This window comes from Megalobrama amblycephala, linkage group LG19, assembly GCF_018812025.1.
Source record: "Megalobrama amblycephala isolate DHTTF-2021 linkage group LG19, ASM1881202v1, whole genome shotgun sequence".
Classification (NCBI taxonomy): domain Eukaryota; kingdom Metazoa; phylum Chordata; class Actinopteri; order Cypriniformes; family Xenocyprididae; genus Megalobrama; species Megalobrama amblycephala.
Window position 1 is genome coordinate 31,595,961 of NC_063062.1, and position 26,430 is coordinate 31,622,390.

At 36.3% G+C, this 26,430-nt stretch overlaps 2 protein-coding genes across 5 annotated transcripts in view; both read right to left on the bottom strand.

The window, feature by feature from the left end:
• Positions 1-24,819, bottom strand: treh (trehalase (brush-border membrane glycoprotein)). 4 transcript variants are annotated; one of them, XM_048168049.1, is made up of 16 exons: positions 24,222-24,324; positions 22,092-22,116; positions 21,549-21,649; positions 21,320-21,467; positions 20,999-21,086; positions 18,906-19,006; positions 16,294-16,386; positions 15,928-16,044; positions 15,695-15,817; positions 13,730-13,779; positions 11,253-11,453; positions 8,484-8,701; positions 7,925-8,036; positions 3,104-3,216; positions 923-976; positions 1-495 (listed from the first exon to the last, which is right to left on the bottom strand). In XM_048168049.1, exons 2-16 carry the CDS (start codon positions 22,112-22,114, stop codon positions 358-360), a joined length of 1,680 nt encoding a protein of 559 aa, XP_048024006.1. In that variant the 5' UTR covers positions 22,115-22,116; positions 24,222-24,324; the 3' UTR covers positions 1-357. The 4 variants fall into 4 exon arrangements, with proteins under 4 accessions (XP_048024006.1, XP_048024007.1, XP_048024005.1 ...); XM_048168050.1 differs by lacking the exons at positions 22,092-22,116; positions 24,222-24,324 and adding an exon at positions 24,709-24,819; XM_048168048.1 differs by lacking the exon at positions 22,092-22,116 and having other exon boundaries at positions 24,222-24,360.
• Positions 22,548-26,430, bottom strand: part of ddx6 (DEAD (Asp-Glu-Ala-Asp) box helicase 6) — a 14,730-nt gene continuing 10,847 nt past the window's right edge. The window contains exon 14 of the mRNA XM_048168052.1: positions 22,548-26,357. The gene's annotated coding sequence lies outside the window, so the exon portion shown is untranslated. The remainder of the gene's footprint in view (positions 26,358-26,430) is intronic.

Sequence of the window (26,430 nt, forward strand, 5' to 3'; positions counted from 1 at the left end):
TCATTTGGTACAGTATTTATTAATCTTTGCAAATGACAGTTAATAAAAAAATACAACTAGTCATTGTTAGCTCATGTCAGCTCAGGTCCATTAAACAATATTTATTAGTCTTATATAATGTCTTATTTCACCCAAAAAAGAAATATGTGAGATTGACCCATGTAATTCTCTCTTACTAACAACAACAGGTACAATATGATGAATTGATTCTGCAAATTAAAGACAACCGGACACCAAAAGAGCAAGCAAGTCAGACAGAATGACATCGATCGAATCATTTCAGCTTCAACTGTTTAATAGAGATGTGGGATTTGCTCATGTTTCTCTGCTTCAGCCTCCAGACTTCATGGATCAGAATTAGAACAGAGATTTTAATATGGGATAGATGAGTCCAATCAGAATGTTGGCATTCAGGACACAACCTCCAGAGCTCAGCCTATCACCATACTGGTCCAGCAACTGCAGAGCAATCCCATTTGTCCATCCGAATCCCAACTATGGCAAAAAAATCAAGAGTGAGGGTTTGGGTTGTCAGTCATGTTTCTTTGCGCAAGTTATTCGCCCAAGTTTAATACGGTTAGAGTTCAGCAATAGCAATACTGATGCTTGCGACAGCCAAAGTCTGATAAAAAAAAAAAAAAAAAAAGACTTTCCATGATACATCTTTTGAAATTTATTCTATGAACTTGGAATTTGATGATCTGAGCTTCTATTAATTTGCCGTTTCTTCTCTAGACACTCTGTTGGTCCTCAGGGTCCGGGAGAAAATGAGATTCTACATTTCAAGAATGGTTCTGCTGGGCTGAAGAACTCTAATTTACCCCTAATTCCTCCAGAGATTAAAATGTCTCTGAAGCGCTGTGCCCAGCTCGGAAGCAGATTTATGAATTTGAATATGTAAATATGAACAGACCATTAATACCTGAACTTCATACTCGCCACCTCCTCCGGGCTTTCCATCACCATTGACATCGTACTGTAACAAGGACATGGGGTGAAGAGAATTGCAGAGAAAAAGAGAGTGAGGAAGTTAAGTGAACACTAAGTCATAACGTATTAATTTACAATCTACATATTTTTAAAGAAAGCAGTATTTCCAATAATATTTTACATTTTTAGATCCATTTAAAGATGTTGTGTGTCATTTGTGTGCACCATTAGCAAGAAACAATGGCTGTTCAGAATGGAATTTTACATTGAGCAGATCGCCTCATGGAGACTGCCATAATGAGATCACATGACCAGCTCAATATTGCTCACTTTTTCTTGGTGACTGCTAGAGTTCCACTTTAGAACTGGTTCTAAATTTCAGAGAACTGGAGATTCGATAAGAAACATGCATTTCAATTCTGCATTACGATTTCAAAACACTGCTTCATGAAGCTTTGAAGCTTTACGAATCTTTAATTTCGAATCAGTGGTTCGGAGCATGTATCAAACTGCCAAAGTCACACCCCCCAGTGGTGAACCACTGAAATTTCGAAACACTTATGACATAACGAAGCCTTGTTTACTGAAATCACGTGATAAACGCTCCGAACCACTGATTCAAAACAAAAGATTCATAAAGCTTCGAAGCTTCATGAAGCAGTTTTGTTTTTTTGGCGCACAAAAAGTATTCTCGTCGCTTCATAACATTAAGGTTGAACCACTGTAGTCACATGAACTATTTTAAATAGCTTTGTTTTTAGTAGCTTTCTGGGCATCTGAAAGTGTTAATTATTTGCTGGCAATAGAGGCTTCACTGAGCCATCGGATTTATCAAAAATATCTTAATTTGTGTTCCGATGATGTATGAAGGTCTTACGGGTGTGGAACGACATGAGGGTGAGTAATTAATGACAGAATTAACCCTTTAATCCACCCAATCCTTAAACTTAACAACTACCTTATTAACAAGTAATTAGCAGTAATTAGGAGTTTGAGGCAAAAATCATAGTTAATAGTTAATAGTGAGTATTGGACCCTAAACTAAAGTGAGACCAAATAAATAAAATAAAAAATTTTGTTGTTGTTGTTGTTGTTGTTGTTGTTATGACCCATGTAACGTATTCTAGTAAATAAGTCACCAATATTTTAGATACCGGTGAAATTTCACAATTCTCGATTGATTGAAAAACTACTAGTCTAACTAACATAAAGCTCAAAATTTATTGAAGACAAGTGAGTCTTCACTAATAAAATGAGAACAAATAAACAAATTACAAGCAACAGCTCAAATAAATACAACAGAAGTAAATACTAACAGTACTCAAGTACAGAAATTAACCAAATGTGAAATAACACTGCATAGTCTTTACTGTATAAATTAAATATAGATTAATCATTATTAACGTTACAGAAGACAATCAAGATCAGTGAGTTACTTTCTCTTTGTCTTTTGTTGTTTGATTAACATTGACAAACAACAGCAGAAATATTAGGCTGCTGTCACTGAATGCACGGATCCAATATTCTGTTACACATGTTTTCTTTCTCATTATGCTCAGTTAAGACATGACTGACAGTGTTTATGTGAATAATCGCAATGATGGGGATTTTGACACTGTATTTTTCCATTCAAGCGCAAGACGACGTGAAAGAGAACTCGATTCAGTACTCGCGAGCCATTTTAAAAACAGCGTGCGAGTACTGAATTGGGTTCTCTTTCGCGTCATCTTATGCTTAAATCTGAATGGCTAAAAATCGCTTGAATGTTTAAATTGACCAGAATTAATAACACATGCAAATGATAAACTTTTGTGACAATGCAGTGCTGTATCCAAAAGTGGCCCCTATTACAAACATTTTCACTATTCCCTTCATTACTCCACTACTATAGTCCACTGCGTGAGTGAATAAAAATGAGCGAGTGTGCCGGAAGACGACCTTTTCTACAAGACACAGGATCTCATTGAATTAACAGGAACCATGAATATTCTCTAGCAGCTAGCCATTGACACTCCTTGTTGTGTTTCATTATGGGATTGAACGAGTGCTCTCTATAATATTCATTATGGTTTTGAACACCACTACAAATGGTTGTTCCCTCAAATACTGCACTATATAAGAGTATAGGGGGTGATTTTGGACACAGCCCAGAGTGAATTTTAGTGGACTTAACCTTCTCAAACATGGCCTCATATTTGATGTAAGCCCGCCAGTTGGTCTGCATCCACCGCTGGGCCAAACTGAAGGCGAGCTCTTTAGCGTGGGCTGAATCGAGCCCGGAGAGACCTGCAAAGACATGATGGATGGGGTGAGAAGTGGGTGGGTCATTTAAATGGCAAATTCACCAACTACTGAGAATCATTAATCACATCTTAATAGTCACTTCCCAAACTCATAGACAAGATGTGACAGCAGGCAAATTGAATTTTGAAGGCAAAAATTTGATTTAGTTCACACTGAAGATTTTTCAGACACACTGCTTCAAGTTATAGCTAAAGTGGCTGATGTGCAAAATGTGTTTGATGCTGATGTATTACAGCCTGTCTGTGCCTTTGGATACACAGTAAACCACTGTCAGGAGTTGGAAGAAAACCAAACTGTTATTGTCTAGGATTACACTTTTTTTCAGGGATGTTCTCTCCCAATCATTTGGTTCCCAAAACACTCACACTCACTCACACACTCTCTCTCATATAGCCAAAAGTAACCCCTCCAAATCATTGAATTCAGGTGTTCCAATAACTTCCATGGCCACATGTGTATAAAATCAAGCACCTAGGCATGCAGACTGCTTCTACAAACATTTGTGAAAGAATGGGTCGCTCTCAGGAGTAGGGTTGGGTATCGTTTGAATTTGAACGATTCCGATTTCGATTCCTTGTTTCGATTCCGGTTCCTAACGATTCTCAATTCAGATTCTTTTAAAAGGCAGGGTCAAAGAAGTTTAGGATATTTTAAATGAGCTAGCTAACCAACGGTCTTTCTGAAGGAAATAGTTTGACCAATTTTAATTCTATGAACTTTTTACTTTTTATGAGCTTTACTATGAATTTCTCACAGGGCCGTTTTCAACTACAATATAAATATCAAATCTATGAACTTGAATATATTATAAATTATGAATATATTGAAAACACATTTACACATGAGTGTATGGCTGCATTTACACTGCAAGTCTTAATGCACAAATCCGATCTTTTGACCATATCCGATTTTTTGGCCAGTGTGTTTACTCATTTGCGACTGGTATCCGATATCTGCGTTTACATTACTTCCTGCCCCAAAATGATCGTCACTGATAGTTTTAAATGTACATAGCCTAGTAGATCCTCGGGTTTTGAATGGCCGTGCTATTGAAATTATTTATATATTTCATGGAGTGGCCATGATTAGCCTGTCAGAATGGATAGCCAAGTTAACAGCTGTCATGGATGTATTGCAGCGCGAATTCTGACTGAACGGATATAGACCGGAAAATAAAGGTAATTTGTGTTTGATATTTTATCTACATTTATTAGTTTTAGAATTCCGTTTTTTGAATGAATTCGAGCGAGCAATGGAGAGAGCGCGCGCGCGCGAGAGAGAAAAAGAGCTACAGTGAAGCTTTTGGCTTATAAGAAAAACAACACGGCGGTCTTTTAAATTAACCGGGCAAAGTTTGAAATTCAGCTGCTGAATATGTGTGTGCGTAATTTCTTTCACGACAAAGTTCCCACATCAATATAGAGCTGCGAATTTTTAGTGCGAGTGCATACATGCACGTCTGCTTCATAATACAACATAAGCTATATAAATTTAAATATATAATTAAATATATATAATTTAAATATATATTTTAGTGAGCAAACGTGCCGCCCTCGCCGTTTGATGGCTTGGAATTACAATGGGAATCGGATATGCGTGTTTAGACGTAAGTCGCAAGTTCAAAGATCGGATATGTATCGGATTTAAAACCACATTTGGAAGTGGCTCAGATCGGATACGAAAAAATCGGATCTCGTGTGGATTGCCAGGCTGGGGGTCGGAGCCAGAGGAAGAGGCAGCGGAGGACGGTCAGCACAGCGCGTCAAAGACATTTATTTATTTCTACTCCATGAACTCGGAGGTGCTTTATGTTCGACGTGCACCCTCCTATGCACGAAACAATCTTGATCGAGATTTCGTTCCATTTAGAAAAGTGAAGCCACACTTTGGACCGCCGACGCACGCTATCCATGTTCGACTCGCTCGGTTATGCCAACACTTCCGGTTGATGCTTCTTCGTTGGTGTTCAGCGGTTTCTTCTTCTAGTCGACGGACTGTGAATCGAAACTAGGAATCGAAATTTAAACTTTTGAACGATTCCGGGAAAATCGCAAAGCTAGTCCCGGTTCCAATCAATACTCGATACTCGATACCCAAGCCTACTCAGGAGCTCAGTAAATTCAAGCGTGGTACCGTGATAGATACCTGTGCAATAAGTCCATTCGTGAAATTTCCTCACTACTAAATATTCCACGGTCAACTGTTAGTGGTATTATAACAACGTGTAAGCAATTGGGAACAACAGCAACTCAGCCACGTAGTGGTAGGCCATGTATAATCACAGAGCGGGGTCAGCGCATACTGAGGCACACAGTGCACAGAAGTCGCCAACTTTCTGCAGAGTCAATAGCTGCAGATCTCCAAACTTCGTGTGGCCTTCAGATTAGCTCAAGAACAGTGCGTAGAGAGCTTCATGGAATGGGTTTCCATGGCCGAGCAGCTGCATCCAAGCCTTACGTCAAGTGCAGTGCAAAGCGACAGATGCAGTGGTGTAAAGCACGCCGCCACTGGACTCTAGAGCAGTGGAGACGTGTTCTCTGGAGTGACCAATCACGCTTCTCTGTCTGGCAATCCGATGGATGAGTCTGGGTTTGGAGGTTGCCAGGAGAACGGTACTTGCCTGACTGCATTGTGCCAAGTGTAAAGTTTGGTGGAGGGGGGGTTATGGTGTGGGGTTGTTTTTCAGGGGTTGGGCTTGGCCCATTAGTTCCAATGAAAGGAACTCTTAATGCTTCCACATACCAAGACATTTTGAACAATTTCATGCTCCCAACATTGTGGGAACAGTGTTATTTATTTTTATATATATATATATATATATATATATATATATATATATATATATATATATATATATATATATAAAACACTATTTCAATGGTTTCAAGTAATGTCAATATGTCAACTACCAGTAACTATATCTAACTACCAGTCATTAGAGTACTAGACTGTCTGCTTAATATCTGCTAACACTTTATTTTGATGGTCCCCCAACAGACATTCTACTGACTATACGTAACTTTACAATTACACGTCAACTTATTCTACTAGCATGAACCCTAACCTAACAGTGAACTACAGCCTACAAATACTCTAATGAGAGTTAGCTGACATGTAGTTGCAGAGTGTCTAAAGTGGACCATCAAGAAAAAGAAATTAAACTGCAATTGTAATGGCATACAGTGTTGATTCGCCACTTTATGTCCAAAGTAAAATGTAATAACCAATGACCTAGAGAGGTACTGGCTACCAGATAACATTAACCAATATCCTGCGCATTCTTGGAAGGGTGAACATTAGATCATGCATTCATACAATTGCAAATGTTGCAAAATGTTTAGCCCAACAAATGAAGCTCATTATTTATTATTTTCTGTTCTATTAATAGGTCAAAGAACTACACAGCCCACACACTCTCATTATATAAGGCTAAACATCACACTGCTGCTGGGTTTGCATGAGAGAACAAGTGTGAATCACAGTGTCAGTTAGCAACCAGACTAAAGATAGGGCTGATTATCAGGACAAATGGCATTCTGATGGAGACAGAGTCAGGAACAGACAGTCTAGTTTGTCAGTTTGAACAAAAAAAATAATACAGACAAATGGACTGATGAATAATGCACAATGAAACCAAGAATATGTACTTAGAAAGTAAATAGGGTCCATTTAAAAGGATAGTTCACCCAAAAATGAAAATTCTGTCATTTATTCACCCTCAAGTTGCTCCAAATCGTATGAATTTCTTTATTCTGCTGAACACAAAAGGAAGATATTTGGAAGAATGTCAGTAACCAAACAGATCTCGCTCCCCATTTACTACCATAGTAGGGAAAATAAATATTATGGTAGTCAATGGGGGGCCAGGGTGAGTAAATGATGACAGAATTTTCACTTTTGGGTGAACTATCCCTTTAAGCTACATACAGTAGTACACTCACATAAAGTGATTTATACTATATAGCAAATTAGAGTTATTATCATTAACAAAATAAAACTATTAAAACATTTCTGTTAATTGAAATAAAGCTGAAATATAAAATACAAATATTATTTGAAAAAATTTAAATGCTGCTTTACCAATAAAAAACTGAAACAAGTTTAAGTTGAGTCACTAAGATTATTAACTGGAAATAAATAAATAAATAAATAAAATTAAACTAAAACTGAAAAAAAAAAAAAAAAAAAAGACAAAAGCACATTACATTAATCTAAAATTAACATGAAAACTAAAATTATAAAAAAAACAAATGCTCATTCAAAATATTATAAAACCAGAATAAAAACTAAAATAACACTGTAGCAAATCTGCCTGTTTTTTCCCCCTATACAAAATGTAACTATATTAAATCACTCAGCCCTTTAAAGTTGGATGTATAAGTATGTTCATCTTTATCCGCATACAAACAGTATGTGTGGGGCGATATTTACTATATATCATATATTAACTGCTTGATTGTTTTAACTGTCACAGCATGTAAACTATATTATCACCCAGCTCTAATATGCTAATTGCGACTGTAAGGCATGAAGATATGAAGAAATTACAGTACAAACATTAACATCATGATTTTCTATAAAGCTGCTTTGAAACAATGTGTACAATGCGATACAAATACATTTGACTTGACTTACTTTGGTTTCATGTTGACTTTAAAGTCACAAAAAACAAGATTCGGTGACCATATACCTTCTATAATCATGTGTTGAAGCGGAGGCCAGGCGTTGGGCATGTCCCACTGCTGCCCACTTTCACTAAGAGATGTGGGGACCCCATTAGGATAGTCCAGACCTCCACTAGCCTAAACAGAGAAAGAGAAAGGTTTCAGAGAAGGTTTGTAAAATAATGTGCAAAGAGTGCCATCTGCTGTTGAGCATGGAGTTTGCTTCAGAAACAAGATGGGAATTGGGAACCTCCCTGTTTGAAGTCTCACTTCTTCCTGTGAAGCTTAAAAATACTGCTATTATTTAAGACCCTTTATAAATCAATACAGAACAAGCTGGGAAATGAACAGTGGTGTTTCTCAAGAGGGAATATATTATATATAAACACATTACAATATTAATTTACTGTGAGTGTGCATGGAAGGTGCTAATTAAAGCAGCATTAGGTCAGATGGTGAGACATCTGGAGCTTGTCTGCAGGAAGGAAGCATTGCATATGTTGTATACAGTCGATGTGCCCACAAAATCACCCACTATAAAAGGGTCAGTAAGTGACAGAAGGGTTTGTAATGTGACCGGCTCACTCTTAGGTACTGCACGGCCTGATCGCCCATCTCCGGCTTAGAGTAACAGCGCGCCCAGAGAGGTGCCAGGTTAGATGGGTAGAAGGACAGGTGCCGCGTCTCGTTCACCAGGCTGAAATCAAACCAGGCTCCTTTCTTTGCATCCCACAGTAGACTTTCAACTGCTTCAATTCTAGCAGAAAGTGCCTTGTCATATTCTGCTGCCTTATCTTCATTACCTACAGGAAACAGAAGTCAGAAAAAAAAAAAAAAAAAAAAGAAATTTTTAATAAAATTTTTAATAAAAGCTTTTAATAAAACACACAAATCATACACTGCTACCTTACCATGTTACCTAAGGGAAAAAAAACAAGCATTTTTATTTAATATACACTACCGTTCAAACGTTTGAAAGAAATGAACACTTTGATTTTAAAGACTATGTATTGTTGCAAAATATTTCTATTTCAAATAAATGCTGTTCTTTCAAAATGTAAAAAGGTTTCAAGAAATATATTAAGCAGCACAACCATTTAAACAACAATAATAATAATAATAATAATAATAATAATAATAATAATGATAATAATAATAATAAGAAGAAGAAGAAGAAGAAGAAGAAATGTTTGAGCACCAAATCAGCATATTAATTTCTGAAGGATCATGTGACACTGAAGACTGGAGTAATGATGCTGAAAATTCGCTTTGAAAGGAATAGATTAAAATTAAAACAGAACAGTAATTGTAAATTGTAATAATATTTCACAATATTACTGTTTTTACTGTATTTTTGAACAAATAAGACCAGAGCATGAGACGTCTTTCAAAAACAAAAAATCTTAACCTCAAACTTTTGAACAGTAGTTTTACCACACCCGTTATTATTTACATTTACAGTGGCCCTCAAAAATATTTAGATACTTTGTGTGAGTGTTTGCCCCGTTAAATACATATTAATATACAGTACAGTCCAAAAGTTTGGAACCACTAAGATTTTTAATGTTTTTAAAAGAAGTTTCATCTGCTCACCAAGGCTACATTTATTTAATTAAAAATACAGTAAAAAACAGTAATATTGTGAAATATTATTACAATTTAAAATAACTGTTTTCTATTTGAATATATTTCACAAAGTAATTTATTCCTGTGATGCAAAGCTGAATTTTCAGCATCATTACTCCAGTCTTCAGTGTCACATGATCCTTCAGAAATCATTCTAATATGCTGATCTGCTGCTCAAGAAACATTTAATGTGTACAATTGTACAAAATATTTGTGTACAATATTTTTTTTCAGGATTATTTGATGAATAGAAAGTTCAAAAGAACAGTGTTTATCTGAAATCTAATCTTTTGTAACATTATAAATGTCTTTACTGCCACTTTTGATTGATTTAATGCATCCTTGCTGAATAAAAGTATTCATTTCTTTAATTTCTTTTCAAAAAAATAAAAATAAAAATTCTTACTGACCCCAAACTTTTGAACGGTAGTGTATAATGCTACAGAAGCTTTAAATGCTATAAATGCTGTTCTTTTGAACTTTCTATTCATCAAGGAATCCTGAAAAAAAAAAAAAAAAAAACTGTTTTCAACATTGAAAATAATCATAAATGTTTATTGAGCAGCAAATCAGCATATTAGAGTGATTTCTGAAGGATCATGTGACACTGAAGACTGGAGTAACGATGCTGAAAATTCAGCTTTGCATCACAGGAATAAATTACTTTGTCAAATATATTTAAATAGTACACAGTTATTTTAAATTGTAATAATATTTCACAATATTACTGTTTTTTACTGTATTTTTAATTAAATAAATGTAGCCTTGGTGAGCAGACGAAACTTCTTTTAAAAACATTAAAAATCTTAGTGGTTCCAAACTTTTGGACTGTACTGTATGTTAATAATTATATTAAAAAATACTAACAATAATGAACACATTTGAATGTGTACCTAAATATATATTATTAAATAAATAATAAATATCTAATTTCAGTGCTTAGAGAACACAGATGACCATCGTCCATCCTTAACGCACTAGCCTAATGAAGTTACTAAATTAAATGACATTAACTGATTAACTACAGGTGATAGCCGAATATTTGAACCATCAATTAAAGTATAGTTTCCTCTATGTGCAATCTTCTGATTTAATAATGAGACCTTAGTAAAAGATAAAACACTTGTCATTTAAGTTGTTAAATTATTAAATATATTAATAAAAATTAATTAAATCAATATATCATTACCATTCTATAAATATTTGTTATATGTAATAATTATATTTGATGATTTATTAAAATCTTAAAAAAAAAAAAAAAAAAAAAAAAAACAGCATGACAACCAGCATGAATAAAAGGAAGATGGAAAAATGGAGTTCATTACTTTTTATATATTATTAATTCAACTGCATATTCAGAATTCAGACAATACTATAAAATGATTGACGACTGCACCAGGAGTAATTTTGGATAGGATTTTCTGACAAAGATTATCGATAAGTATTATAAATTAATAGTTTTGTTTGTTTAGTTGTTTATTAGTTTGCTGTATTCCAATTTTGGCTCAAACACGTCCTTTATCAATTTGTTATTTATGATGTTGTGAAAATAAGGAAATTAGTTTCATTCAACTAGCATCATCCATTTGAAAACCATTGAAAATGTGCAGGCCACTGGTTCAGCTGGACCATTACAATTTACTAAAGAATATTTATGAATATGTATATTTATTAAAATCAGGATTACAGTACATATAAATACAAATAAGTGTGTTTTTACTCTTTTACCCAGAATCCTGTGGAAGGAGGCCAGCAGGCGCTCATTGCGGCACATAATGGCATTGAGGTCAGCAGGCAGGACGGAGCTTGTCCGTGTGTCGCTCAGGGTGCCGTTGTTTCTGCCTGTGCTGTCTATATACCAGCGAGAAGAGAAATCCCAGCCGGACTCTGCCCCAGATGTCAGTTCCATCCAAAGTCTCTTCTGAGCCTCTGTAATACACAAGCACATAAACGCACACAAGGACAGTGAAAAGAAATGTGACAGTGACAATGAAAACCATAGGCTGGGATTATGAATATTTGTTACAAACCTACAAAGGTTTGTGTAGGAAATAAGATCAGAATTACTGACAACCAGTTTTGCAAACTAGATTTAGTGACATTTCATACCCCTTTAGTGACTTTTTTTTTTTTTTTCTAATTACAAATCTAGCAAATTTTTGGACTGCTGGTTAACATGTAGTCAGTCACTATATCATACTCGTCCAGTTGTCTGACAGAAAATATGTAAATGTGAACAGCTTTATTGGACATTCGCCTATATTTTATATTAAAATAAAGTATGTGAGCATGGATGTAAAGTGGAGAGAATTGGAACATGACATCATCTAGCGAAATTTATCAACTTTTTGAACAGGCTCCAGCTACTTTCCATTGAAAATATCTGGGAACACTGCTGATGACTCGTTACATGCAGTTTCAATTCTTTTCTCTTTTTTTGTGAGACATGTAACGTCTGGACCAATCAGCCACACAATTATTCATTGTATTTAATGAATTACCCATAAACTCACTCTCACTATCAAAGTTCTCTGAACTCATCCCCCTAAAACTGTAACCAGCATCCCAATGTTGCTAGCACACAGGCCAACCTAGGTGTCCTGTTACAGTTATATGGTACTTTTATGATCCAGAAGAATTCTGGAGAGACTAGTGACTCATTCTTCCTGAGAAGGACAAATAAACTCTCTTAATCCTATGTATTCTCTATATAACCACTTGGGAAATGTATAAACATGTATCCAATTTTCCCATCTCATGACTTTCCTTTTATAGGCTTTATTCTATGTATTAATTCTCTCTTTTGAACTATTTTGGTATTAATGTTCCATAGTTGCAAATGTATAGTTAACTGAGATCACATGGGCAGCATGTTTGGTATCTACGGACTCCAACTTTAATTTCCTATTTGGTAATTTATGTTACATGTTACTAACTCTGTGACATGTTAGAATTATAGGAAGCTAGAAGGTTATTCTCTCATTCATCCAATCCAGTGTCTTATGCTAATATCTTGCTACAGAACAAAGACTCGTAAAACTTCCCTCTGAAAGGGGAACTCCTTATTGGCTCAGACACCTCAAGAGGGTATGACATCTCCACCCCTTATATTCACTGATCACAAGGAACCCCTGCTCTTCCTGCTCGTCGTCCTCTTCTTTTCTTTTACTGACAAATGCTGACGTCAAGATGACGCTTTAAGAAGTTAGAAGCTTCTAAGGAACCCCAAGCTTGTGCCAGGCCTCGGCCTAGACCTTCCATTCACCAAAGATCCTCTGAATCCAACTGGTTCTCCTTCATCAAGACAATATCAGCCAAGATTCAACGGGAGCCTCCACAAATTGCATCAGGACAGTTTTAATTCAACTTGGAGAGACATGCAAGTATTAAACTTAGTCTCATTATCGGATACATTGAGTATCCTTACCCCTTTGAAAGATGGGCCTGTTAAAACTAAACTGATGGTTTGCTCAAGGCTGTTGATCTGCTGAAATGTACAACCATGCTGTAACCTCTTGCTTCCTGTACTCTGCTTTAGCCCTCCGTCTCTTGGTAAACTGTATGCATGTATGTGTGTGAATGTTAGAGTAGTTTAAGTGTTTAGTCTAGTTAATAAAGTCTTGTTCATGTCACACGTAAGGTTGTCCGTGTTTTGCGCTCATATACGGGAGTCCCTATTCATGTCGGTCCTGACTACAGGCTTTTAGTAGAATAAGATTGTTATTTCCCATAACCTGGAAATGAACATTTCTTAGAATTAATAAACAATTAACACTGTGTGTTCATTGAACAACAGGTTAATTGATTGTAATATTAATTTTATTACATTAAGTTAATTTTATTAACTGATTAAAATATGAATAATTAATTATAACTAGTTATGATTAATTATTCATATTTATTTTGAGCTAATTTGCTACAGACAATAACTCCATTTATCATGCACTTTGATCTTTGAAACTTTGCAAAGCTTTACATTCACAAACAGCCATATTACAAACTACATGAATGGTAATATCTTTATTAAAAAAAAAAATATCAAAAATAAAAGCATAATGGGGCACTTTAATATGACCCCTTTAATCTTCATCTTGTTGTGGCATATGCAGGCATTTAAATATTAGTAGGTGAAAATACAGTGTGATGATTCCTGAATCAGAGCTCAAGATGCCATTTTGGCATCTATAAAGCGCCTGGATTCTTACCTGTTGACAGACCCTCAGCCAGTTCGACATCATCACTGTAGGACTCAGGCCTGCAAATAGTCAGATTTCTATACTGTAAAGCATCCAGATGTTTTACTTTATTACAGTATTCACAGAAATAAGAATGAGATTATTATTAGATTTTTCCCCCCCATTACTGCAGTGTGAATTGGGGGATGTTATATTACATATATATATATATATATACACACACACACACACACAGAGGTGCTGGTCATATAATCAGAATATCGTGAAAAAGTTATTCTAGATTCCCTAAATGTAAAGTAAAACATTTCAAAAAAAAAAAAAAAAATTTTAATTTTGATGATTAGAGCGTACAGCTCATGAAAGTCCAAAATCCAATATCTCAAAATATTAGAATATTTACATTTGAGTTTCATTAAATGACCATCCCTACAGTATAAATTCTGGGTTGTCTTGTTCTTTGAAACCACACTAATGGGGAAGACTGCTGACTTGGCAATGGTCCAGGAGACAATCATTGACACCCTCCACAAAGAGACAGATGGTCATTACTGAATGTGGTGGCTGTTTACAGAGTGATGAATCAAAGCATATTAAATGCAAAGTTGACTAGAAGGAAGAAATTGGGTAGGCAAAGGTGCACAAGCAACAGGGATGACCACAAGCTTGAGAATACTGTCAAGTAAAGCCGATTCAGACACTTGGGAGAGCTTCACAATGAGTCAAATGAAGCCGGAGTCAGCGCATCAAGAGTCACCACACTCAGACATCTTCAGGAAAAGGACTACCAAGCCACTTCTGAAACAGAAACAACGTCAGAAGCATCTTACCTGGGCTAAGGAGAAAAAGAACTGGACAGTGAACAGTGGTCGAAAGTCTTTTCAGATAAAAGTAAATTTTGCATTTCATGTTGAAATCATGGTCCCAGAGTCTGAAGGAAGACTGGAGAGGCACAGAATCCAAGCTGCTTGAAGTCTAGTGTGAAGTTTCTGAAGTCAGTAATGATTTGGGGGGCCGTGACGTCTGCTGGTGTTGGTCCATTGTGTTTTATCAAGTGCAAAGTCAATGCAGCCATCTTCCAGGAGATTTTGGAGCACTTTATGCTTCCATCTGCTGACAAGCTTTATGGGGATGCTGATTTCCTTTTCCAGCAGGACTTTAGCACCTGCCCACAGTGCAAAAACCACTTCCAAGTGGTTTGCTGACCATGATATTACTGTGCTTTATTGGCCAGCCAACATGCCTGACCCCTGAATCTATGGGATATTTTCAAGAGAAAGATGAGAAACAGTCGATCCAACAATATACAGATGATCTGAAGGCTCAATAGTGCCTCAGCAGTGCCACAGGCTGATCACTTCCATGCCACACTTCACTGATGCTGTCATTTGCTGTAATATGTGCTGCCGACCAAGTATTGAGTGCACAAATTAACATACTTTAAAGAACTTGAACTTTTCTGTTTTGAAAATCCATTTTTTGATTGATCTTAGGAAATATTCTAATATTTTGAGATACTGGATTTTGGACTTTCATGAGCTGTAAGCTCTAATCATCAAAATAAAAAAAATAAAAAAACTTTTGAAATGTTTTACTTTACATGTAGGGAATCTAGAATATATGAAAGTTTCATTTTTAAAAATAATTTACAATAAAAAAAAAAAATGAACTTTTTCACGATATTCTAATTATATGACCAGCACCTGTATATATTTTGTATTGCAGTATTTTTTCATTACAATACTGTAACTGTATTACAACAAAATATCACAGTCAAATGACAGTCAACACTAAGAATAATCATAAACACAAAAAATGCATTACAATAATGAGTATTTTTGGAGAAATGTGCCCCTAAATAATGGCTAAATAACCAAAATGGTTCAAAAATAGCTATTATTTCTTTATGCAAAATATACTTTCTTATTTTTCCATTTTGCTTTTGCAGTGACCCTGAGTGTTAATGCACGGTCTCACCTGGGCCTGTCCACTGGTACGTTATATTGATTCAGGATGTGAGTCAGTCCATTTATTGCCACAACATGAGAGCGATTCTGCATCCAAAAGCTGTACTCTCTTTCCAGCACTGGCAAAACCTGCCTAAACACACACAGAGCACATGCGGTGCAGAGGTGTTGTTCAGAGCAGTTGAGTGCAACACCTCAATATTCAACAACCCTGCAGGAAGGCAATTTAGTAGGAAAGGTTACCCGAGGAAGTCTTTGTCTCTGGTGACCTCATAGAAGCTTTCCACCATTAGGGGAAGGAAGGGGGGCTGACTGCGGCGCTCATAATAAACCCGACCACCGTTTGGGACAAAGCCGTATCTAAATGGAAGTAAAGGGATAATATTTAATGTTATTTATTAAAATAATTACGACATGAGGGTGAATAATGAATGGCAGAATTTGAAGTGGAATATTCCTTAAGTGTTATTTAGTGGCACTGTTTTGAAACAATACAACTGGAGTGTGAAGTGTTTTGCACAGCATTTAATTGACTGTTAAAACTGTTAAAAGGCTATTTAGATCTGCAGCACATCTATGTGTGTGCGCGTTTGAAAGAAAAGAGTGCACCTTTCCACAAGGAACATGAAGTTTAGAATCATTCCTCGAGCTGTCTCGGTCATCTCAGACAAAAGAAGGCCGTTTATTACCCAGTACGAGTCCCTGAATAACAAAACCACAGAATCAACTTGATTATTACATTTTCTGAAGAAAATACGAGTGGTTCTTGCCAGTGCAGAACTCAGCATTATGATGCTTGGGTGTTGTGCGTAGTTGTCAGGGCACTGCATTGTCACCATGAAATCAAAATTGACAATATTGAATGTGCATGAGTGCATGCTGGCCAGTAAAGCCTCCCTTCAGCAACCTGTCACTCATACTCAGCAATCACAAACATTAACAATCCAATCAATTCTTGATTGACAAAATCAAGTCCCGCCCTACATTTTTTCTAATTTGAGAAATTATTTCACTATATGCGTCACAATAGGGAAGAAAAGACTATTGCAATTTTCATTTCATGTGACTTTAAGGTGTTCTGAGTAGTTTTTAGCTTGCTGCTATGGTTTTCTGGGTGGTCCACCTTGTGGATAATAATAATAATAATAATAATAATAATGTGCATGTGCGACATGCACATGCATGATCTAATTTTGTGCCTCTGCAAAATAGTGATCTATGTTATTGTATCATGTTGAATGTCAATGTTTTTTTGTGTCTATTTGTTAATGAGGGATTTGTGGACAGAATGTTTTTGGATTTGTGGAGTAAAAGTTTTATTTTGAAGTAAAAAGATAAAATTAGACCCTTGGGGTAAGACCCCATGTAGTTCCAAAACCGTAAGACTTTCGTTCATCTTTGGAACACAAATGAAGATCTTTTAATGAAATTTGAGAGCTTTCAGTCTCTCCATTAACAGCCTATGCAACTATCACTTTCAAGCCCCAGAAAGGTAGTAAAGACATCATTAAAGTAATCCAGTGACTCAATTTTATTAAGCAACATGAGAGCTTTGTTTGCGCAAAAAAACATAATTTACCAATTTATTTACAAAATATTAAATATTAACACAGACGATGTTGCACGAACACGCGTTGGAGATTAATATTTTGTAAATAAAGTGGTAAATTATGTTTTTTATGCACAAACAAAGCACTCATGTCACTTCATAAAACTGAGCTTAAACCGGACCCAACCATTTCCCTTGAAAAAATAAAGTAAGGGGTTACTCTTAAAGGGTTGATTCACCCAAAAATGAAAATTATTATTATTATTATTATTTATTACTCACCTTCATGTCCTTCATTCATCTTTGGAACAGGAATTAAGATATTTTTGATAAAATCCAATGGCTCAAAGAGGCCTCCATTGCCAGCAAGATCATTTCCTTTTTCAGTGCCCAGAAAGGTACGAAATCATATTTAAAACAGTTCATGTGACTACAATGGTTCAACCTTAATGTTATGAAGTGACGAGAATATTTTGTGCACCAAAAAAAAAAATAAAAAAAATAACGACTTTATTCAACAATATCTAGTGATGGGTGATTTCAAAACACTGCTTCATGAAGCTTCGAAGCTTTACGAATCTTTTGTTTCGAATCAGTGGTTTGGAGCACCAAAAATCATGTGATTTCAGTAAATCAGGCTTCGTTATGTCACAAGTGTTTTGAAATTTCAATGGTTCACCACTGGGGGGAGTAACTTTGGCAGTTTGATAGACGCTCCAAACCACTGATTCGAAACAAAAGATTTGTAAAGCTTCGAAGCTTCATGAAGCAGTGTTTTGAAATCGCCCATCACTAGATATTGATGAATAAACCGCTATTTTGTTTTGCTTTTTTGCCGCACAAAAAATATTCTCATCGATTTATAATATTAATGTTGAACCACTGTAGTCACATGAACTGTTTTAAATATGTCTTTAGTATCTTTCTGGGCATTGAAAAAGAAAATGATCTTGCTGTCAATGCAGGCCTCACTGAGCCATCGGATTTTATCAAAAATATCTTAATTTGTGTTCTGAAGTGGAACAAAGGCCTTTTGAGGGTGTAGAATGGCATGAGGGTGAGTTATTAATGACAGAAATGTCATTTTTGGGTGAACTAACCCTTTAATTTTTTTCTGTAATTACAGTTACTTCTGATATAATTGCATTAAATAAAACAGGGGATTTAACATCAAAATGTAACGTCTGATGTTAAAATGTATGTTTTTAAAGTAACCATCTCCCTTTAAATACTTTGGTCAGTTCAAGAATAATTGATGCAAATTTATATTTATTTGAAAGAATTAAAAGAGCAGTTTCATGCCTATCCTTGTTTTGTTTAACTGGTCGAGGTTGATATGGGATTTAGAAGTAATTAGTAATAAGTAATTAAATACTTTTTAGAGAGTAATTAGTACAGTAATCCAATTACACTGTTGTGATGTAGTTAGATGCAATGAAGTAATTAGTAACTAATAATTGATAACTTTTTTAAAGTAACTTACCCAACACTGGCTATGACGTCTGAATGACTGAAAACTTGTTCCGACCTCGTTTTATACAGTTAAGCATAATGATAAGCACTTAGGACACAATGTGAGTATGTACAATAACAGTGATACTGGCATTAGCAAGTACCACTAATTATTGTGCAAATACTTGTGTGTATGTATTTGATAAAGAGAGAGACTAACCAGTAATAGAGTTCTCTAAAGCGGCCACCAGGCACGACGACTGGGTGTGGAGTGTAAATCTGTGAGTACAGCTCTGGGTGGTCTCTGACATCATCACGGATCTGCACAGCCACGTATATAGTAACGAGATAAATATTAGGTAGCGGTTCATACATAGTCCCATACACACACACAAAAAAAATTATTATTATTATTATCATTATCATCATTATAATAATAACAACAATAATAACAATAACTAATTTTATATATATATATATATATATAAATATATATATATAAAAAACATACATACACAAACACAGGTGCTGGTCATATAATTAGAATATCATCAAAAAGTTGATTTATTTCACTAATTCCACACAGACTGATATATTTCAAATGTTTATTTCTTTTAATTTTGATGATTATAACTGACAACTAAGGAAAATCCCAAATTCAGTATCTCAGAAAATTCGAATATGAACATGAAAAGTATGAGCATGTACAGCACTCAATACTTAGTTGGGGCTCCTTTTGCCTAAATTACTGCAGCAATGCGCCGTGGCATGGAGTCGATCAGTCTGTGGCACTGCTCAGGTGTTATGAGAGCCCAGGTTGCTCTGATAGTGGCCTTCAGCTCTTCTGCATTGTTGGGTCTGGCATATTGCATCTTCCTCATCACTATACCCCATAGATTTTCTATGTGGTTAAGGTCAGGTGAGTTTGCTGGCCAAATAAGAACAGTGATACCATGGTCCTTAAACCAGGTACTGGTAGCTTTGGCACTGTGTGCAGGTGCCATGTCCTGTCGGAAAATGAAATCTGCATCTCCATAAAGTTGGTCAGCAGCAGGAAGCATGAAGTGCACTAAAACTTCCTGGTATACGGCTGCGTTGACCTTGGACCTCAGAAAACACAGTGGACCAACACCAGCAGATGACATGGCACCCCAAACCATCACTGACTGTGGAAACTTTACACTGGACCTCAAGCAATGTGGATTGTGTGCCTCTCCTCTCTTCCTCCAGACTCTGGGACCCTGATTTCCAAAGGAAATGCAAAATTTACTTTCATCAGAGAACATAACTTTGGACCACCCAGCAGCAGTCTAGTCCTTTTTGTCTTTAGCCCAGGCGAGACTCTTCTGACGCTGTCTGTTGTTCAAGAGAGGCTTGACAAGGAATACGACAGCTGAAACCCATGTCTTGCATACGTCTGTGCATAGTGGTTCTTGAAGCACTGACTCCAGCTGCAGTCCACTCTTTGTGAATCTCCCCCACATTTTTGAATGGGTTTTGTTGCGGTTATCTCTATTGCTTGTACACTTTTTTCTACCACATCTTTTCCTTCCCTTCGCCTCTCTATTAATGTGCTTGGACACAGAGCTCTGTGAACAGCCAGCCTCTTTTGCAATGACCTTTTGTGTCTTGCCCTCCTTGTGCAAGGTGTCAGTGATCGTCTTTTGGACAACTGTCAAGTCAGCAGTCTTCCCCATGATTGTGTAGCCAACAGAACTAGACTGAGAGACCATTTAAAGGCCTTTGCAGGTGTTTTGAGTTAATTAGCTGATTAGAGTGTGGCACCAGGTGTTTTTAATACTTTTCACAATATTCTAATTTTCTGAGATACTGAATTTGGGATTTTCCTTAGTTGTCAGTTATAATCATCAAAATTAAAAGAAATAAACATTTGAAATATATCAGTCTGTGTCTAATGAATGAATATAATATACAAGTTTCACTTTTTTAAATGGAATTAGTGAAATAAATTAACTTTTTGATGATATTCTAATTATATGACCAGCACCTGTATACATGTATGCATGCATGTATGTATGCATGTATGCATGTATGTATGTATGTATGTATGTATGTATGTATGTATGTATGTTTTTTTTTCTCTCTAAGGTTGTAAATAAAACAAATATAATTGGGAGTATGTTTTACAAGAAACTACTATTTCAGTCGTTCTACTTAATTTCACATTTAATTCAGTGTTAATTGACATTTCTTTGCAATTAATTGTGAAATATACCAGCAATTTCTGAATTAAAACTGTTTCTACATTTCCCCCCCACCCCCCCTCAGCATACATTAATGAAACTCATTTACCTTTCGACCAAGGGACTTCCACAAACCATGCAGTTCTTCAGCCCAACTGCGATATTTAGAGTCAGACACCCTGGATAAGAATTTTGGTCTGTAGAACAGGGAACAACATTAAAATTAAAATAGATGCCTTTATAAACTCACACGAATTACTTTCTTCAGTGGAACACAAAAGGAGTAATTTTGCAGAGTGTCCTGGCTAATGTTCCATATACTAAATGAATGTTGACTGAGGCTTCAAGCTCTACACCATGCAAAATTCCTCCTTTTGTGTTCCGAGAAAATCAGACTGGAACGACATGACACGACACAAAACATTCTTACTTTGAATGCCAGTCTGGAGGAGTCCACTGCTCAAACTCCTTACCCGGCTCTTCAAAGTATGTTTGCAGGAACTTCTGTAGCTCTGAGGATGGGACGGTCTTGTTTGGGAACCCTGTGGTCAGATTTGCAAAAGCCTCCACAACGACCTCTATGGGTAAGCAGGGGAATAGCAGGAAATCACAGGCCTTTTCAGAGGAGCATCAGAACAAATCAAACACGTTTGACTCACCAGGAGCTGTAGTCAACTTCATATCTACAAAGTACTTGTCATCATCAAACAGTTTTGCCATCTGGACCTGTCGCAGGACTTCTCCTGTGCAGTAGATTGGGCTGGTGGCAACAAACACATGTCAGGCAACTGAGGCACAAGAGTAACAGGGTAGTTGGTCTGGCACTCACAGGTTAAGCTCATAAAACCAAGATCAATAATGTTCTCTCTACTGCTCTTTAACAAAGGTTCAAAGCTCAGCTTCTCAGCATTCAACACTCCACCTGCTTTGTTAATGACTCAAAGTTCAGCCATAATGAGAATACCATCTGGTGGCTGTTGAAGTCTTTTAAAATATGGTGAGGACCAACTTCAAAGCTCATTTTACATCATAAGAAAACCCAAGCATCAGAGACACATTTGCAAATGTAAGAGTTTGTGCGCAAGTATTAATCACTAATATATTCAGCTTAATATTTAATGTGGTTATCTCATTGGATAATTCAGAAAAGCTGCTCAGATTTAAGCAATGAAGCCTTGATCAAGAAGATAATGGGAACTAACCTGTCACAAGGAGCCAGAAGCATGTCTCCAGAACAGAAAAGGACAGATGAAAAGATTGTCACAATTAAGCAGTGCATCTTGGTGAGCTAAATTATCAATAGTAGTAATGAACAGTCAGTAAACTGTAGCCTGACTTTTAAAGCTCTGAGCTCTGTTATCAATGATTAGGGGGTTAGAGGTCAGTTTTAAAAATCATACTGCAGTGATGAATCATTTCCAGAGCATAACACGCCTAGCCTGTACTTCGCTGTCGGATATCAGTATGGAGATTGTTACTAGGGGCAGAATGAAAATGTTACATAAGATGAATTCTTAGATTTTTAGAGACTAAAGCACAAACAAAGAAACTGTCATTGCAAGTCTTACAAGTGGAATTCACATTAAATTCATACACCAAAACAATGAATTTATGTCATGAGAAACTCAGCAAAAAAAAAAAGACACCTTAAACACACAGAACTTCAGTGAGCTTTATTTTTCAAACAAAAACCATCACAGATGTTAACCATTGCACTTTTACACATCTCAAATCTTTAAAAATGTAGCATCACTGAGAAAAATTCCAATTGATATTACCCCAATTGAAAAAAAAAACAAAAACAACAAAAAAAAAACCTTTGGATTTCTTAAATTTGGTTTGTAATTTTAATCTGCAGTATCCAAAAGTTCAGGGGGAAAAAAAATTATATATTTCAAATTTAAGGGCAAAGTTTAGAGAAATTTTTCCTTACCCTTAACTCCCAAATTGTTCATTTGAATTTGAAACCAATTCTCTCCATTTCCCACCCACCCACTAACCCAGACTGATGTATCGAAGCTCCCCCACTGAACAGGGCTGCATTTCCCAAAAACATCACAAGCCTAAACAGATCATAGAACCATTGACACCAATGGGCTCTACGATCAACTTGGCTCACAACGCTTTTGAGAACTGCAACAGATCAATCAAGTATTGGAATAGGAAAAGATACATCAGGGCAGCAAAAACCCATTCCCACCCACCCCAATACAAAAACAAAATGAAAATAAAAATAAAATAAAAAAAAAGAAAATATTGAAGAAAGAGTGGATTTCCAGGTGTCAATTTTTGTATGCTTCAGATAACTATTCAAACAGGTGAGATGTTCTCCACCCTATTCTTCTAAATAAAAGGAAAACAAAAATAAATGAAATCAAAACCCCAACCACCATGGCAAAGATCACAGCACATCCAACTGTGCCGCTTTACAGCACCTCAGGAATGAACAGTGATTTTCACGGCAAGTGGTTACTGAAAAACACCGGGCTGCTGCCAAAGAGCCCAGTAACTCATATATTCCTCTCTAGAGCTGATCTGTTTAAAAAGGCCCCAAAAGAAACCAAAGCTGATTAGCCTGGTGAACCATCCATGTCCACACCGGGGGGTATGTGCTATAGAGAAGAGGATACAAGCTTGGATTCGAGCAATGTCACTGGGAAAAGGTTGCAAGTGCTGGAATATGGGGCAAATAATTTTTACTAATAATTTGGTAACTAACCACAGTTAGATCAAACTTGCTCAATTGTCTCAGGAAAAATAATAGCAACACTCCGCAGTAGACAAAGCAAATCCATTTAGTTAAAAGAAAAAACATCTCACCTGTAATTGACTTTCTAATGGGGACGTTGGTGATGTTAAACTCCAACGCAAGAAAAAAAAAAAAATAATAATAATAATAATAATAATAATAATTCTGTGCCAATAATCAAATAAGCAAAATTGTATCCCTCCCAACCTCCAGCCCACCCCATAAAGTTACAACCCTCAAAACGTCACAAGTCAAAACACAAAACTTATTCAAAAAGCAGCAGAAGGGCTAAAGTGTCTCAAGCAAGCCTCTGTCAATCCCCAGAAAAAAAAAATAAAATAAAAAAATAATATATATAATAATAATAATAATAATAATAATAATAATAATTCACTCAAAAATCTTTAAAGGCTATTAGTGTTTGGGGGGAGGGGGATAAATATTCTGCTGCAAAAAAAAAAAAAAAAAAAAAAAAAAAAAAATATCATCATTTGGTTATCAGCACCCATGAAATACCCATACCCAATCTTAAATACCCTTGTCCCTGCCACAATACTTCCTCAAAACAAAAAACAAAACTCACCTTCGGTCTAAACACCTCTGCCCTAACCGAGGAAGTGCTCCCAGCATGTGTGCAGGCCGTATTATTACCCAACCCTTGAACTAAAGTTCAAACTTAAGTGCAGCCCACACTGCAAAGGTTTATATTCTTCTGTTAAATCTGTGCAGCATCTTAAGAACATGGTCTTGTTACAAAAAAAGAAAAGCCTGCTGACTCACGATGCACTGCATGTCTCTGCCGCTACATTATGTCAGTCCATCGTTTAGAAGTCTTGGCATCCAGTTGTTGTTTTTTTTTGTCCGTTTTTCCTTTTTCCAATGGGAACAAAGTTCCTTTCAATCCTCCCACCCCAAACGGTCTGTTTAAAGTCATCATGTCCTAGTGCCAGTGAACACAAACCCATGTAACAGCTACACATCTCGCTTAGAAATTCAACATTTTTGCACGTTGCCAATTTGAGCTGCACTGCAGCGAGTAGCACTATTACATGATGAAAATATTAAATTACCTCTATGATTAGAGTCACCAGAGTTAGGGGACCCTGCCGAGTGCCTCATAAGTCAGTGTTACAAGCAAAAGGCTGGAAAGCAAATAAGCCTCATGTTTTCTCAACCCTAAAATGAGGCCGTTTATTTGAGCAACCCACGTCAGGAACTTGTCAACACTGGGTAATGGATGCGAGTCAATTTAGTGAACAAGTGCACCACCTGCTGAAACACTTAGAAGCTTAGACTCAAAACAACTGAACAAAGTGTTTTTGGATTTAAAAAAAAAAAAAAAAAAAAAAAAAAGTGGGAGCCCAATTTTTTTTATTTGTTATAGCAAAAAGGTGGTGCACTACCTGGAAAGGTTTAAACTCGGCTAAACTTAATTCCCATGGGCGAAAATTATAGCATAAGCAAACAAAATAGTGCCGTCCAGTGCTGACAGAATCCTGATTTTAAAAGATCTTTCCAACATTCTTTTCAAATGGTCATCCAGCCTTTTTAGCTCGTTTTAAAACAATCCATTTAAAAAAAATAAATGAAGTATTTACAAAATGTTTACAATGTGCCAGATCTGTATAAATGGCACATTTAGGACAGAGTGCCTACCAATAAGAAAAAAAATAAATGAGGGGAAAGAAAAAAAGAAAAAAAAAAAAAAAAAGAAGAAATAAATCCACATTCGTCTCAAAGCAGGAGTCCTCATGGCCAAGGAGAAAGGCTGGTCTGAGTCTGGTCAAGTCTCTTAGTGTTGGCCCACTGAAGACAGAGGGGGAAAGAGTTATGGGTCTCTAGAGGCTTGGCATGTTCCATGAGTGGATGAAGGGGGTGGGGGGGGGAAGCCATTGAGGGCCTTGTGGGACTTTTGAAAGCTTGCCACAAGAACATTAGCTCCTATCATTGTCATCATGCTCACTGATATCATCTCAGTTCTCCGGGGGGCTTCTCTTCACACCATAGTCAAGTACGCCAGAGACTGCACAAAAATCGCACATGCCACCCCCATCCTCTCTCCCGCTGTGAAATCCTGTTCTTCATCGCCCCAAAAGTCTACAGGTGGCAAATGCAAAATTATTCTTCTGATGTGAAACAGGAGGGGGCAGACAAGCAATACCAAAAGCCATAAAAAATAAAAAATAAAAAAAAAAAATCAGATCATGTCTTAAAATGAAGAGTTATGAAGAGAGAAAGAAAAAAAAATAAAAAATAAAAATAAATCAGGTTATTACTTTTTGAACAAGTTAGACTGCTTGTTAAGGCACTTGTTTCAAATGACTAGAAACATGAAGATGTGCAGAAGGACAGAGAGAGAGTGGGGTGAGAATGTGCTTGCAGGCAAGAAGTAGTCATTTCTTTTCTTAGGAGATAAATCCTCATGTCCCCTCTTTCCCTCCTCAAGTGATTTGAAGTCTTCAGGATAAAAGTTTCGGTGAAGCAGTCCTTTATTAGGCCATGAGTCCTTCCCGATTATTGGGCCGTTGCGACATCACATTCCTTGTGGTGGCACCAGACAGAAAAAGAAAAAAAAAAAAAAAAAGTAGGGGAAGAGGAAGACAGACGGAAGATATAATTAAAAAAAAAAAAAAAAAAAAAAAAAAAAAAAAAATCCCCCATTCCCTATACACAGTAGGGAAGGAAAAAAGGTGGGGATAGGGGACAAAGGATTGGTGATCTGCAAGGGGCAGAAAAATAAAAAGATTGTTAAATCAAATTATACAGAGACATCAAAAGCAGTAGCATGATTG